The following is a 17,509-nucleotide window of genomic DNA, read 5'->3' as shown; positions in this document are numbered from 1 at the left end:
TAATAATAGAAGGGAAATAATCGCTGTTTAAATTTGACTGATGTATAGTGAACAGAATACACCTTCCTCATTCAACATTATTTTAAACCTAGTTCTGCTATCCTTGACCAGGAGCCTTTGATGCTGATATTGGAGTTTGGAAGGCACTATAATCTGTTTAGGAGAAAGTGAGGACTGCAGATCAGAGCTGAAAATGTGTTAACTTTAGTCTGTTTGGCTGTTCTCTCATTAGAGAGAGAGATAACTGGTAGTGAGTTTAACCTGAGGGTTAGGGACAAGGTTGAGAGGCAGGGGCTTCAAGGTGACCTCAGCTGGTACAGGAATTGAACATCACCATTATACATCAACCAACTGACCTCCACCGCTCCCCCCCCCCCCCCCATATAACATTTTTAACACTTCCAAGTATACATTGGTAGCGAGAAACCTTATCAGCCACCAGTTCAATTCGCACACTCACAGATAAGTTACACTCATACTTCTCCTGACTCACAAATGAACGTAACTTCCTGGCCAAAGTGAGTACTACAGATGCTGGAGATTAAAGTCAAGAGTGTGGTGCTAGAAAAGCACAGCAGGTCCAGGCAGCATCCTCAGAGTTGGGGCAAGGTTCATTTCCACCTGCGCTATAACACGGAATTCATTAATTCTGAGATGGGTAAGGATTGATTAAGACCCTAGCTCCAATTTAATCTCCTTTATCCATCAAAACCCTGCTGGTTTTCTATCAAATTTGTAGTTAAAATAAGCAAATGTTCAGAAGACTTACTCCAGATGACTAAGGGAATTTTTCATTTTATTCAGAATGCGCATGACCCTACAGTTTATACACAAGATTTCTTTTTTAGGAAAAAAGTCCAGAAACCATGTTCACAAATGTGTGCTATCTACCATCAGTCAAGTTCAGGGAGTGAAATTATTAATCTTTTTACAGGTTCAGTGGAACATCAATAATGACGATGAAATAATTCTCATGGTTGATGGAAATATTGTAACTGCTACAGGTGAGAGTGAATAGTTTAACCTTGACGTTATTTATTCTGCATTGCAACAGCCATAAGCCGAGTGCATAATTATTTAAGAAATTTAATAGCTTTCGTAAGAATAATCAAAATAGATATTTTGGGGAATTTACAGAACAGATACTCAATTTGGATGCAGAATGGACATGGGTTGATGACATGCCTGCAGTTGTCTCCCAAATGGGAGATGCAGACTTCTTTCCAGTTTAGGCCGCAATTAAATATCTTTGCCGAGCTGATTTCTTTTGTCAGAAAATTATACTACTTGGTTTGTTGGTGAACAGTACATGGTAAAATGGATCCTGCCAGTGAGCTGTAATGCAACTTTTTTTTCTTAATTTCTCTATTCTGTAACTAAAGATTATAACTAGGTACTCTGTACATAAGATGGTGCTTTACATTTACATCTTGTAACTGTAACTAATCTTGTAACTGAAGAAGTTATGCCTAGGTACTTTTGTACCTAAGATAGCCCTGTAAGTAGAGACTTATTAACTTTTCTGAGTCATTTGAGTGCATAAAGCTAATTCAGTTCAATTCAATTACCTTTAAAGTAGCTCAGCCACTCAGAAAGATAGAAATAAAATGCATGATCCACTCATTTTTCTTTGAATCGGGGCCATAACATAGGAAGAAGATCCTGATGTGCACATCTAATAAATCTTTGAGATGGTTTGGGCCAGGGTCCTGGAAATTCCTTTCAAAGACCTGTTTGAAAGTAGATTCAGGCAGTTAAGTGAGCATATAATGTTACTATCAGACTTTTAAACATTGCTCAACCAATTTTTAGTTGAGAAACCTGAAATCACTACTGAAAGCCTAGCTCAATTCTTACTTGAAATAGCAAAGTTCAAAAAGCTAAACCAAGTCTCAACCATTTATAACTACATTTTTTTTTTAGTTTAGATTAGATTAGATTACTTAGTGTGGAATCAGACCCTTCGGCCCAACAAGTCCACACCAACCTGCCGAAGTGCACCCACCCAGACCCATTCCCTTACATTTACCCCTGCACCTAACACTATGGGCAATTCAGCATGGCCAATTCACCTAACCTGCACATTTTTGGACTGTGGGAGGAAACCAGAGCACCCAGAGGAAACCCATGCAGACACGGGGAGAATGTGCAAACTCCACACAGTCAGTCGCCTGAGGTGGGAATTGAACCAGGGTCTCTGGCGCTGTGAGGCAGCAGTGCTAACCACTGTGCCACCATGTTGTTGTATCAATTTTCAAATAGCTCACATTGGGATCAATAGAACTCATTCAAGTTTATGAATGAAAGTGTAAGTTATTTTAAAATAAATACTGTTCATTAAATTGATCCCAGGCTCAAAATATAAGTATAAAATCCTTAATTGCAGGCGTACATAATTACAGAACTGTGATGTTGATCTTAATCAGAGAAAAATGGACGTGGGTTTGATTACAATATTTATTGTTACCTTTCAACTGTCCTTTTTCGATTTTAATTGAGCTTTGATTTAAACAAAATGCATCTCTTAGGCATGGCCTACCAGTAAAGGAACTCACAAAAATGTATAAATCTCGTACTTGAATTGGCCAACATCTTGGACAATACATAAATTAGATTTTTATGATCATTCTTCTTTACAGAAAACTCTACCTTTATAAATGAAGTGACCATACAAAAGACAACTGATAATGAAACCGTGGCTGCCTTTGAAGGTGGAACATCCATTACTGTTTCAGGAACAAAGGGGACTTTAGCTTTCACAACATCACTAGATAATTCTTTAAAAAATCAAACAGAAGGTCTCTTGGGTGAGTAACGATGCCACCTTTAAATTGTGATCTTATTACAACTGAAATGATGAATAAATCCATAAAATAAATGGATTGTTATGTTTTCTTTTTAAATTCACATTCCAAAAGCAGATTACTCTGCTGGAAACTGAACTGAAAACAGAAAATACCAGAAACTATGCAGTAGGCTTGGCCAGTCTCTGCCAAGAGAGAAACAGATTGGACCTGATTTTAACTCTGTGGAAGTAAATGGGTTTTGAGTAAATTAAAAGCTTACCCATCCATTCAAAGCCCATCCACCTGCACAATTAAGTTGGACTCCATTGCTGTGTTATTCTTTCCATGAAAGTACTTGACCCACAAATATTTCTAACATTTTCTGTGCTCCAAAGATTCAGGCAAATTCAATTTTAAAACAGGTGACTTGGTCTGTCATTTATTAAATAGGAACCGGAACCCTTTCCCACCATAATTTCCAAACATAACAGTAATCATACTAATATTGGAAAATATAAATATAAAAGCAACAAAGACAGAATATAATTAACAATTTAAGCAATGCTGGAAAGAGCAATATTGGATGGGCTGACCTTTACATACCCAATCTGAAATCAACCACTATGTATAACATTTGTGTAAAATTAAATCATTTTTATTTTATTATATTTTTGACTGTGGACTTAAATAAGAAAAGGATTGATTTAAAAATGCAAGGACTGTGGAAGGGATTGTTGTACTTTTAAAAGCAAGTACCAACACTTGCTGTAAGTGCTGTTCACACAATTGTCTATGGTTTGTTTAATTGAGACATAAATGATTCAGAGGGGTCTTGATTGGATGGATGTTGAAAGGATATTTCCTCTTGTGAGAGAATCTAGAACTAGATGTCATAGTTTAAAAATAAGGAGTCATCCATTTAAGATAGAGATGAAAGTTTTCTTTTCTGTCAGAGGTTTTGTCCCAAAACAAGGTGAATGCAGAATCTTTTAACAGTTTTAAGGCAGAGGCAGATAGATTCTCAATTAACAAGGGATGAAAGATTATCAAGGGATATATAGGAATGCAGAGTTGAGGTTAAAATTAGATCAGCTGTGATCTTATTGGGTGGCAAAGCAAACTGAATGGCCTACTTTTGTTCCTTGTTCATATGTTCGTAACCAGTGAACAAAGATTAGTTGTAGATGAACTAGTACAAGAAGGTGTGTATCAAGTGAGATTCAACTGGAATCAACTAGTTAATTGGTCTTTAAAGTTATAATTGGTTATCGATGGCAAAGACTTTCTGGTTCCAACAACAATGTCGTTGGCTCCCAAGTAGCTGAGTAGTTTGAGGGTTTGAGTGATATAGCCAGAAGACTTCAGACCTCCACAAAGGAAGAAGCTGACTTTCTGTAATCAAAAATATATGAAGCCTGAAGAAGACCAGTTTAGTTTGCTTAGCTGGTTCTTGTAATCCGTGGCTTATAAACAGTAAATCACAAATGTTGTAAGTTGTGAACTAGTCACTTTGTGCCTCCTGCAAACAAGTGAAAAGAGATCAAAGAGCAAAACCTCCATGAGGATCATACAAGCTAACTCTGTGGACAGGGACCATTGAACTGACTACCCAGTTTTCCCCTCCACTCATAGCTCCAATGATTTTTGTGTCAGACTCTGCCTGTCTCTGTGCACAGGGAGAAAGTCAGGACTGCAGATGCTGGAGATCAGAGTCAAAAAAATGGGTGCTGGAAAAGCACAGCTGGTCAGGCAGCATCCGAGGAGCAGGACAGTCGACATTTCGAGCATAAACTCTTTATCTGAAATGTGGGTGGGGAAAGGGAGTTGATAGATAAATGGTAGGGGGATGAGGCTGGGGTGAAGGTTGCTGGGAAGGTGACTGAAGGTGGAGGGGTGGTGGTGATAGGTCAGAGGGGAGAGTGGAACGGATAGGTGGGAAGGGAGATAGACAGGTGGGACAGGTCAACAGGGTGGTGCACAGTAGGAGGGTTGGGTCTAGAATAAAGTGGGGGGAGGGGAGATGAGGAAACTGGTGAAATCAACATTGATTATGTGTGGTTGGAGGGTCCCAAGGAAGAAGATGAGGTGTTCTTCTGCCATGGTAAACTCCAACCACACGGAATCAATGTTGACTTCACCAGTTTCCACATCTCCCCTCCCCCCACCTTATCCCTGACCCAATCCTCCAACTCAGCACTTCCCTCTTCAACTGTCCTACCTGTCCATCTTCCTTCCCACCTATCCGTTCCACTCTCCACTCCGACCTATCACCACCACCCACCACCTTCATCCACCTATTGCATCCAGCTACCTTCCCCCCCAGCCCCAATCCCCTCCCACCTATCTCTCAGCCTCCTTGCCCACCCCTCCCTGCAACATTCCTGATGAAGAGTTTATGCTTGAAACATCAACTCTGTGTCAGCATCAGATTAGATTACTTACAGTGTGGAAACAGGCCCTTCGGCCCTACAAGTCCACACCGACACGCTGAAGCGCAACCCACCCAGACTCATTCCCCTACATTTTCCCCTTCACCTAACAATATGGGCAATTTAGCATGGCCAATTCATCTAACCTGCACATTTTTGGATTGTGGGAGGAAACCAGAGCACCCAGAGGAAACCCACGCAGACACGGGGAGAACGTGCAAACTCCACACAGTCAGTCACCTGAGGTGGGAATTGAACCCGGGTCTCTGGCGCTGTGAGGCAGCAGTGCTAACCACTGTGCCACTGTGCTCCTCAGATGCTGCCTGACCGGCTGTGCTTTTCCAGCATCACACGTTTTGACTCTGTGCACAGGAAGTTTTTATAAAGGTTTAGAGTTTAACTAATGGAGATATACATCAACAGTTCGTACTTGTTTGCTTACAGCTGGAGTAGATTTAATAGTAATAAATAGTAATTCTTGTTAAGTGCAGAAACTTGGTCTCTGCTTTCTGTTAACAGACAGGCAATTTGAGGAATTTTACATATTTTACATATTTTGATATAATCTTTACTTTTGTGACAATTCTGGGATGAACAAGTCTTGATTTCTGGTGTGTTACTCCAGTGAGGTGTGACAGGTGCTTGCTTCAATGTCAGTGAAAGTGAAAGGTGGATCAAAGTTGATAATCTTAACTTTTATCCGCATGAAAAGAAATAATCGAAGTTTAGCTTCAGTATTGTTTTACATTTTCTGTATTTTTGCTGGTCACATTTTGAATGATAACATGATTTACTAATTATAACAATTCAGAAGCAGAAACATTTCTTTTGGAATTATTTTTAGCTTTCCATGTACTGGAACAAACTTTTCCATTTCTACATGTAGGTGTCTGGAACGACGATAAAGCAGATGATTTTAAAGCCGCTAATGGAACACACCTTGACTTTGATGGAACAAATTTGCCTACAGATGCTCAGATATTTTTTGATTTTGGCCTGACATGTAAGCACAGCTTTTACATATTTTAAAATACAATTACTAAAATGGATAACTGACTTAATCACGAACTAATTATGTGACAATGGCAATATAATTTTTATTATGTTTGATTATGTGTGTTTTGTTTAAGGGAAAACAACTGTGAACAACAGCATATTCACCTACAATACAACCACAGGAGAGTCTTGGTACACATACAACAATAACAGTTTTGTACCTTTGTTTTATGATGAGCTTTTGCAAACTACTGAGAAAGAAAAAATTAACAAAGCTAATGAAACTTGTAAAGGAGATGATGACTGCATTTTTGACGTTTTAAGTACAGATGATTTATCGTTTGGAGCAGTAACATTACAAAGTGTGACAACATTTGCAGCACAGAACAGCACAATGAGTACGTATGCACATCTGTTGAAAAATTGAAGTATTGTTGACACATGTTCATCATAACGTTCACTAGATCATAGGTTCTCAATCTTTATTTTTGTTGAAGAAACCTTTTCAAATAGTTGAATGGATAGGAGAGGTTGAGCCATTGCAAATTCTGTGGAGCAGCGCCTCAGCAATCTTCATAATCTTTAGGAGGACAGACTGCTGGATTACTGACTAATAGTACCAGCATTTAACCTGCTGCTATTAGGGCATAAAAACTTTAAGGTGCCTTAAGAGCTGGAAGCTGGTTGGAACACATCCGTGCGCAATGCTGTGACTTTTTTAGAGTTCAGTCAGACTGAGGATGAGAATAAGGAAACAGTGTGAACCTTGTGTGCTGCCAGCCTGAACAGCATCAGGCAAAGACAGGTCTTGGATTGCAATGTCAGCACACTTTCCACCCAGCCCTGAATATAATTCCATTTCTCCTTTCTGAAAAGTGACACCATGTCACGGTGTGCATTACCTTAAATTTATTTATAAAATTAAAGAAATGACTTCTCACTGAAGGCTTTCAGTAATATTACATCATATTCACAGATAATTTCCCACCGAACATCACTGGAGATTCAACCATTCAAACCCGCCTTGATGAACCAGTGTTTATTCTTTTTACTGCAACTGATAGCAATGATGATGTGGTGACGTTTTCCGTGGTGACTGATTCTCCAGATATCACAATCACAGGTAAAGTTGGACTACCAGTGCTTTTATCAGGTGCATTTAAAGTTCCTGTCACCTACTACTTTGACATTTAATCTGGACCAAAAACTTTATTTTGAAGATGCATTGATCTTTTACTGAGATATTGGTAATAAGGGGAGGGTCAACAAAGGATAAAAAAGAGCAAACTTGTAGAGGGAGATGAGGGAACAGGAAAGATAGTATAGAAATGCTTTGACTAAATTTTCACAGAAGAGTTGGTTGCTAAAATTGTAGAAATGCCTGAAGTGTGTATTCAGTACTCCAAGCAAGCTATTACAGAAATTATCCTAACTAATAATGGAAGAAACGCCTATTACTTTCTTTATTAAACCTTTATGAAGTTTAGATTAGATTACTAACAGTGTGGAAACATGCCCTTCGGCCCAACAAGTCCACACCGACCCTCTGAAGAGCAACACACGCAGACCCGTTCCCCTACATTTACCCTTCACCTAACACTACGGGCAATTTAGCATGGCCAATTCACCTAAACTGGACAACTTTGGACTGTGGAAGGAAACCGGAGCACCCGGAGGAAACCCATGCAGACGCGGGGAGAATGTGCAAACTCCACACAGACAGTTGCCAAGGCAGGAATTGAACCCAGGTCTCTTGCGCTGTGAGGCAATAGTGCTAACCACTGTGCCACCGTGCCGCCCAAAACAGTTGTGGCTGTTACCCATAAAATTCAAATTTCTTCTACTGCATTAACACATTTCTGATTGATGAAGTATATTTAGTTACATACCACGTTTGACTAAATACTGTCATGGAATTTTATCTGTAAGTTTCAAGAAAATCACAGTATAATAGAAATGAGGAACATTGTCTCGATGCAAAAAAATTGTGATTTGAAGATTCAGCCATTTCCTTGTATTTGGTTGTTGGTTATTATTTTCGTATGCACCAAGATGTTTCCTGTAGCATATTAACAAATATTAATCAAAATAAAATAATGAGGGGTACATATAGAGTTAATAATAGGTATCTTTTCCCTCGGATGGGGAATTTCAAGGCTGGGGGCATATTTTTAAGGTAAAAAAGGCATGCATAGAAATTGATTAAAAATGGCTTTGGGACTGTGAGAGCTGACATCAATAATACTCAACAGAAAATTCAACAAATCTTGTTCCGACAAAACAATTGGTCATTATTAACAAGGGAGTTGCATGCATATTGGCTGAACTTGGAAGAGAGAGAGCGTTAATCACAGCTCTGAGTGTTTCTCACAAGTTCGTGCTTACAGAGAGACGAGAAGGAATCTTTATACTTAAAATTCATCAATAGCTATCACTAATGATCACTAGAAGTTAGTCATCCATTGGACCGGTACATTGAATTGTGATATGTGTTATTACTTCCGAGGTTTATCATGTTGACTTCCAAAAACCTTGTGTCACATATGTCATCCCATTATCTTGTCCTTGTTGGGGACTCAGAGGATTTTGTGGGATGTCCTTATTTAGGCTTAGTCAGTATCCCAAAATTTATGTGGAGCTAGGTAATCAATCTCTGATGGGGTCTACCGAGGTTAAATCCTACTGACAATAGACAATAGGCCATTCTGCCCTTCAAGCCTGCACCACCATTCAATATGATCATGGTTGATCAGGCTTAATCAGTATCCTGTTCCTGCCTTATCTCCATAACCATTGATTCCACTATCCTTGAGAGCTCTATCCAACTCTTTCTTAAATGAATCCAGATACTGGGCCTCCACTGCCCTCTGGGGTAGAGCATTCCACACAGCCACCACTCTCTGGGTGAAGAAGTTTCTCCTCAACTCCACATAGGAGGTTAGTCCTATGGTCTACCCCGTATCTTTAAGCTGTGTCCTCTGGTTCGGCACTCACCCATCAGCGGAAACATGTTTCCTGCCTCCAATAATCTTTAATAATCTTATATGTCTCAATCAGATCCCCTCTCAGTCTTCTAAATTCAAGGGTATACAAGCCCAGTCGCTCCAGTCTTTCAGTGTAAGGTAATCCCGCCATTCCAGGAATTGACCTCATGAACCTACGCTGCACTCCCTCAATAGCCAGAATGTCTTTCCTCAAATTTGGAGACCAGAACTGCACACAGTACTCCAGGTGTGGTCTCACCAGGGCCCTGTACAGCTGCAGAAGCACCTCTTTGCTTCTATACTCAATTCCTCGTGTTATGAAGGCCAGCATGCTATTAGCCTTCTTCACTACCTGCTGTACCTGCATGCTTACCTTCATTGACTGGTGTACAAGAACACACAGATCTCTCTGCACTGCCCCTTTACCTAAATTGATTCCATTTAGGTAGTAATCTGTCTTCCTGTTCTTGCCACCAAAGTGGATAACCATACATTTATCCACATTAAACTGCATCTGCCATGCATCTGACCACTCACCTAACTTGTCCAGGTCACCCTGTAATCTCTTAACATCCTCCTCACATTTCACCCTGCCACCCAGCTTAGTATCATCAGCAAATTTGCTAATGGTTTTGCTAATACCATCTTCTATCATTAACATATATTGTAAAAAGCTGCGGTCCCAGTACTGATCCCTGTGGTACCCCACTGGTCACTGCTTGCCATTCCAAAATGGAGCCGTTTATCACTACCCTTTGTTTCCTATCAGCCAACCAACTTTCAATCCAAGTTAGTACTTTGACCCCAATACCATGCGCCCTAATTTTGCTCACTAACCTCCTATGTGGGACTTTATCAAAAGCTTTATGAAAGTCCAGGTACACTACATCTACTGGATCTCCCTTATCCATCTTCAGAGTTACATCCTCAAATAATTCCAGAAGATTAGTCAAGCTTGATTTCCCCTTCATAAATCCATGCTGACTCTGACCTGTCCTGTTACTATTATCCAGATGTGTCATAATTTCATCCTTTATAATAGACTCCAGCATCTTTCCCACCACTGAGGTCAGACTAATTGGTCTATCATTTCCTGCTTTCTCTCTCCCACCTTTCTTAAAAAGTGGTACAACATTAGCTACCCTCCAATCCGCAGGAACTGCTCCCGAATTTATTGAACTCTGGAAAATAATCACCAATGCATCCACGATTTCCCGAGCCACCTCCTTCTTTACCCTGGGATGTAGACCATCAGGCCCCAGGGACTTATCAATCTTCAGACCTAACAGTCTCTCCAACACCAATTCCTGGCAAATATAAATTCCCTTAAGTTCAGGTCCTTCAGCCACTGTTACCTCAGGGAGATTGCTTGTGTCTTCCCCAGTGAACACAGATCTGAAGTGCCAATTAAATCCTTCTGCCATTTCTTTGTTCCCCGTAATATATTCCCTTGTTTCTGTCTTCAAGGGCCCAATTTTAGTCCTAACCATTTTTTTGCCTTGCACATACCTAAAAAAACTTTTACTATCCTGCTTTATATTATTGGCCAGTTTACCTTTGTACCTCATTTTTTCTCTGCGTATTTCCTTCTTAGTAATCCTCTGTTGTTCTTTAAAAGCTTCCCAGTCCTCAGTTTTCCCACTTATCTTTGCTATGTTATACTTTTTCTCTTTTAACTTTATATGTTTCTTAACTTCCCTCATCAGCCACGGCCACCCATGTCTCCTTCTAGGATCTTTCTTCCTTTTTGGAATGAACTGATCTTGCAACTTCTGCATTATACACAGAAATATCTGCCATTGTTCCTCCACTGTCATCCCTGCTAAGGCATTGCACCATTGAACTTTGGCCCGCTCCTCCCTCATAGCTCCATAGTTCCCTTTATTTCACAGAAATATTGTCACTAATGATTGTATCCTCTCCCTCTCAAATTGCAGATTGAAGCTTATTGTATTATGGTCACTACTTCCCAATGGCTCCTTCATTTCGAGGAACCCTGACCAATTCTGGTTCATTGCACAATACCAGATCCAGAATTGCCTTCTCCCTGGTCGGCTCCAGCACCAGCTGTTCGAAGAATCGATCTCTGAGGCACTCCACAAAGTCTCTTTCTTGAGGTCCAATACCATCCTGATTCTCCCAGTCTACCTGCATGTTAAAATCCCCCATAACAACTGTAGTAACATCTTTGCGACAGGCCAATTTCAGCTCCTCATTCAACTTACATCCGACATCCAGACTACTGTTTGGGGACCTGTAAATAACTCCCAATAGGGTCTTTTTACCCTTAGTATTTCTCAGCTCTATCCACACTGACTCTACATCCCCTGATTTGAGGTCCCCCAGCTCAAGGGACTAAATATCATCCCTTACCAATATGGCCACCCCACCCTCTCTGCCCTTCAGTCTGTCCTTACGATAGCACGTGTAGCCTTGATTATTCATTTCCTAGACCCTGTCCACTTGAAGCCACGTCTCAGTTATCCCCACAATATCGTATCTGCCAATTTCCAAAAGAGCCTCAAGCTCATCGATCTTATTTCTAATGCTTCGTGCATTCATGTATAGTATTTTTAATTTATTACTGCCCTCACCCTTCCCATCAACTCCTATTTCACTCAACCTTACAGCATGATCCCTTTTTGAGTTTTCTGCCTCATTGATACAGTTGTCTTTCTTGACTTCTCTTGTTCTAACTTTCCCTTCAATTTCCTTCTTAAACATCCAGTTTGACCCCTCCCTCCCCCTGCTACTTAGTTTAAACATAGCTGTGTTGCAGTAGCAAACCTGCCTGCCAGAATGCTGGTCCCTAACCTATTAAGGTGCAAACCGTCTCTCTTGTAGAATTTATGCTTACCACAAAACATACCCCAGTGATCCAAGAATTTAAATCCTTGTTTCCTGCACTAGATCCCCAGCCACACGTCCATTATCTCTCTGTTTCTGGCTTCACCAGCCCGAGGAACTGGAAGCAAACTGGAGATAACCACCCTGGACGTCCTGCTTTTCAGCCTTCTTCCTAGTTCTCCAAAGTCCCGCTGTAGTATGTTCCTCCTCTTCTTCCCGACATCATTTGTGCCGACATGTACCACCACCTCTGGCTCTTCACCTTCGTCCTTGAGGATTTCCTGCACTCTGTCTGTGATGTCTTTCACCCTAGCACCAGGAAGGCAACACACCATCCTTAAGTCCCACCTGCTGCCACAAAAACCCCGGTCAGTTCCTCTCACTATGGAGTCCCCTATTACCACAGCTCTGTGCGATGTCCGACTCTTCCGCTCTGTCTCCATGCCAACTTTTGATTGACAGACCTGGCTGCCTCGCGAACTGGCAGTGTCATCTGTCTCTACTGTTTCCAAAAGATTCAACTTGTTCCTGACAGGTACTTGCCCCGGGGTCTCTTGCACCTGTCTCCTCTCTGCCTTCCTCATCATTTGCTCTCTTCTGCCCTCTTCTGGTACGATTGGCGTAATAACCTCGCTGAAGGTCTTGTCCAGAAAGATCTCGTTCTCTCGGATGAGCCTAAGGTCCTCGAGTTCTTTCATCAGTGCTGCAATATGCTCTGTCAGTAGCTGAACGTGCACACACTTTCCACACTTATACGAGCCAGACACACCAGAGTCGTTGACCTCCCACATCAAGCACGTAGCACACTGAACCAGCTGGGCAGTCATGTCTTCACCCTCTTCAACTGTGGCGTAATCACTTCACTCAACCTCCTTGTCGAAGACTCCTGAGCTAAAGCCTCACTCTTCAATCCACAGGAACTTCCTTGGACCCTCTTTTTGGGGCAAGTCTGTGGACTTTTAATTTAGGTTAGAGGAGGAGGGTGGGATGGAGGCCCTACTTTGTAGGACCTGGGGTCTACAACACACCCACTCTAATAACAATCATTTACCTTCCCGATCGGCTTTGCGCTCTGCCTTCACTTCCACCCAGCTCCCGCTGCTCTCTGATGCAAAACGACTGTTGGCGTCCAGATAAGTTCTTAAATAACAATCAATTACCCTTCCCGAGCGGCTTTGCGCTCTGCCTTACTTCCGCCCAGCTCCCGCCGCTCTCTGACGCTCTTTGATGCGAAAAGGTTATGCTTTGACCTTTGCTATAGTCCTAACTTGTATTGTGTTCCAACCAGGGGTTGGCCAGTTTTCCCATCATGCAACTATCTTTTACACACAATTCCACACATGAAGGGCAATTTTTTTACAGAGGGTGGTTTGCATGTGAAATGAACTTCCTGAGGAAGTGGTGGATGTGGGTACAATTACAATGTTTAAAAAACCTTTGGATAAGGACGTGAATAGAAAATTTGTAGAGATATGGGCTAGGAGCAGGCAGGTGGGACTAGTATAGTTGGGATTATGTTCAGCCTGGACTGGTTGGACCGAAGGGTGTGTGTCCATGCTGTATGACTCCATGTATGGGACTTTGCTACATACAAATTAACTGCTGCATAAAGTATCCAACCCCATGTACGAGGCACAAGTCAGGATTATGATGAATTACTCTCCACGCCCCCCTACAACCCACCCTCCCACCCTGGCATCCGTGACTACCTGGTCAGGTCTACGCCCCCCTACAACCCACCCTCCCATCCTGGCACCTTCCCCTGCCACCACAGGAATTGCAAAACCTGCACCCACACCTCCTCCCTCACCTCCATCCAAGGCCCTAAAGGAGCCTTCCAAATCCATCAAAGTTTTACCTGCACATCCACCAATATAATTTATTGTATCCGTTGCTCCCGATACGGTCTCCTCTACATTGGGGATACTGGACGCCTCCTAGCAGAGCGCTTTAGGGAACATCTCCGGGACACCCGCACCAATCAACCACACCGCCCTGTGGCCCAACATTTCAACTCCCCCTCCCACTCTGCCGAGGACATGGAGGTCCTGGGCCTCCTTCATCGCCGCTCCCTAACCACCAGACGCCTGGAGGAAGAACGCCTCATCTTCCGCCTCGGAATACTTCAACCCAGGGCATCAATTTGGACTTCAACAGTTCCCTCATTTCCCCTTCCCCCACCTCACCCCAGTTCCAAACTTCCAGCTCAGCACTGTCCCCATGACTTGTCCTACCTGCCTATCTTCTTTCCACCTATCCACTCCACCCTCCCCTCCCGACCTATCACCTTCTCCCCCTCCCCCACTCACCTATTGTACTCTATGCTACTTTCTCCCCACCGCCACCCTCCTCTCACTTATCTCTCCACCCTTCAGGCTCTCTGCCTGTATTCCTGATGAAGGTCTTTTGCCCAAAATGTCAATTTTACTGCTCCTCGGATGCTGCCTGAACTGCTGTGCTTTTCCAGCACCACTCTAATCTAGACTCTGGATGAATGTAACTCCAACAACACCTAAAAACGTTTCATATCACCCAGGACAAACCAGCCTGCTCGATTGGTACCAAGTCCGAGCACCTGCAACATTTGCATGCTTCATCACAATGCACAATGGTAGCGCAGGAACTCACCAAGGATCTTTCTACAGCATTTACCAAACTTGCGACCTCTGCCAGCTAGAAAGACCAGGATCGCTGATGCATGGGAAAAGTATCACTTTCAAGCCTCTGCTTCCCGACGCCCGCCCCCCCCCCCCAACAAATAATACAGCACCCTGACTTGTAGCAATATGGCTATTCTATAAGTGTTGTTGCAACAAAATCTGGGAAATTCCTCTTCAACAACACTGACAATGTTTTTAAACCATATTAGATTGTAATGGTTTAGAAAATCAGTTCATCACCACTTACTGAAATGTAGTGGGGCTGGGTAATAAACGCTGGCCTAACCATTGATGTCCACATCCCATGAATGAATAAAGCAGTTCATAAGGTGAAGATGCACTTAGCAGCAATATGTGCCATCTTCCAGAACCCATTGTTCTGTGAGAGCAATGATTTATTAATTCTGTAGCTGATATACAGGGCCTAATCCTCCCAGCCCCTGAACAATGTGAGCAATGGCAAGTCAGTTGGAAAAATATGGCAAGATAAAAAAAAATGTGATTCTTGGCATCAAGAAAACCAGCCTGACTTTTCATCAAGGTTTTATGGCCAAAGTGAGGGTCTTGCTACTGAGCAATGAAAGCCCTATTTGCATGCATTACGATCTCGTTATTACCTAAACTTGCCCCATTTTTATCCAGTTCATTATTTTATCAGGCAGTGAGGAGAAACTAAATGATGACAGTTCCCAACATTAAAATCTGAGTAGGTACTTTGCAGTTCCAGCTCACTGTTTGGTCCTGAAATAAGTCCACAGAAGTCGAAGTCCCATTGCCAAGTCATCCTTTATTTACACATAGAAAAGCCTTGACCCTGATCCAGCTCCCTCAGAGCCAGATCTCAGAGTTAGTTTTCAGGGGATGTCTGACATTCCTGTTCTTACCTGTCAGCCAGGGCTCCCAGTTTAACAGCCCCAATCAAAGAACTCATATTTTATGAGATTCATCTGGCTGATCTTGTTACAATCACTAGAGGTCCTTTGGCGCTCCATTTGACTACCGGTCCCCGAAACCTCAGAATACGTCCATGTGCAGTGATTTCCTACATTCTTTGTCCATGAAGATTGGCATCGGACATGCACCAGCTCACCACATTTTCAAGGCACATCTCCAACTCACTTAGACTACAGTTCATCTCTTCAATATTGCACTTTAGAATGCGCCATCATCTTCCATGGCAGTGCAGCGCCAGGCCATTTTGCGTGTAGGAACAGGCACCCATCTCAGGCATCAGAAACGGGTTTGCCTCAGGGTTCTTAGCTTGTTCTCTTCACTTTGAACTAACTTTGATGCTCAGAGCATCTCTGACTTGCCTTTGTTTCTTATGGGTTGCTATCTCATTCCAAATTTACAGCCCCACAATACTTCTGCTTAACTTACCGTTACAAGACACAAGCCAGGGTCCTGCTCCTCAGATGCTGCCTGACCTGCTGTGCTTTTCCAACACCACTCTGATCTAAACTCTGGTTTCCAGCATCTGCAGTCCTCACTTTTGCCTAGTTTGTAATCTTTGTCAGTAATGATCAGGGAAGGGGGTGGACTGTACATGATCATGCTGCATTCATTTCACATTAACCTTATAGCATATGCCAGCAGCATACAGAGCAAACACAGTGAATGTGCTTCAACCAAAAGGCCATGTTTCAAAGTCCAAGATTATCAGTTTTCAGTCACATTAAGGGGGAACTGTTGTCAAACAGGGGTCTGCCCAATCAGTCAAGGTCATCTTCCAATCTCAGTTCATGGTCATTCAGTCACTTGGGGTATTCATGATTAGGGCTTCCATATTGTTACTGTCTGGAAACTGGACAACAGTAAGTCCTGCCATTTCAGTGCAAACAGTCCAGAATTAGAGGGAAGTTAGTAAGGGAGCTGCACAAATATGATCAAGTCATGTATTCAGACGTCAGTTGGAGATGCTGTTCCAAGTCAGTCAGCCCTGGGGGTCTATTCACTCAAAGACAAGGAGAGTTTAACGGGGGTTACTGCTGTGGTTGGCATGCTGAGGAAATTAGTTATGGGGTTTGGAGGCTGGTGAGCACACAATATCATAAATATGCTGCCATACAGGTGTGTTGCATACATAATAAAGGTGAGCAGAAAAGAATTGTGTGAGATAACTTCCTAGCGCTCACAGAGAGAAACCCCATGAAACTCTCTGAAATTGATACAGTCAATTTTTGATGAAATGTAGTTAAAGTCTAATTAAAATGGACATGTGGCAGTCTAAATATTATTGTACACTTTTGATGTAAAAGATTTTGTTGAGCCAAAATCGTGTATCTGATACCTCCTTAGATAGAAAATGGTGACTTTCAAACAGTTTTTTGATGAGAGTTAAATGTGAAAAGCTAAGTAGTTTGCTGGTTCTAGCTTACTTATATTCTTCAGCTTATTCTATTTTTGGGTAAGATGGCATTTTGTGATTTGGATGTTAAAAAAGGTTAGACATGAATATATGTTTTTCTTTCTGAAAAGTCATTCATTCATTCTTTCTTTATTTATAGAAAATGGAAACTTTTCTTGGAATCCAACAAGCTCCATCCCAGTGTTTGCCATAATACAAGCAAATGATTCTAAAGCTGTTTCTGTGTTAGGATTGACACTTGTGTTGTGCAACTGTAGTATCAATTCAACCTGTGATTATTCCAGAACGATTTTGACCTTAGAAAACAACAGTACTGTTTTTAAGGTAAGTTAAATGAAAGGCATGAATCGTTTCACACCATTGTTATGTTATAGATCATATTCAGATACTGAAGCAATGTATACCTATATTTATCAAGATTTGAACAGCATCCAGTTAC

General features: G+C 41.9%; 1 protein-coding gene across 1 annotated transcript in view; it reads left to right on the top strand.

Annotated features, from left to right (window-relative positions):
• The window catches only part of LOC122556387 (uncharacterized), a 237,644-nt gene that overhangs the window by 99,050 nt on the left and 121,085 nt on the right, over positions 1–17,509 (top strand). Inside the window, exons 37-42 of the mRNA XM_087993952.1 lie at positions 935–1,004; positions 2,640–2,807; positions 6,102–6,218; positions 6,346–6,609; positions 7,188–7,334; positions 17,210–17,394. Coding sequence (XP_087850078.1) covers positions 935–1,004; positions 2,640–2,807; positions 6,102–6,218; positions 6,346–6,609; positions 7,188–7,334; positions 17,210–17,394 — 951 coding nt within the window. The remainder of the gene's footprint in view (positions 1–934; positions 1,005–2,639; positions 2,808–6,101; positions 6,219–6,345; positions 6,610–7,187; positions 7,335–17,209; positions 17,395–17,509) is intronic.

This window comes from Chiloscyllium plagiosum, unplaced genomic scaffold (genome assembly GCF_037043375.1).
Source record: "Chiloscyllium plagiosum isolate Xiang-an unplaced genomic scaffold, Cpla_swu_hap1 HiC_scaffold_13, whole genome shotgun sequence".
NCBI lineage: Eukaryota > Metazoa > Chordata > Chondrichthyes > Orectolobiformes > Hemiscylliidae > Chiloscyllium > Chiloscyllium plagiosum.
The sequence above is the reverse complement of the archived record's forward strand: the minus strand, read 5'-3'. Positions and strand labels throughout refer to the sequence as shown.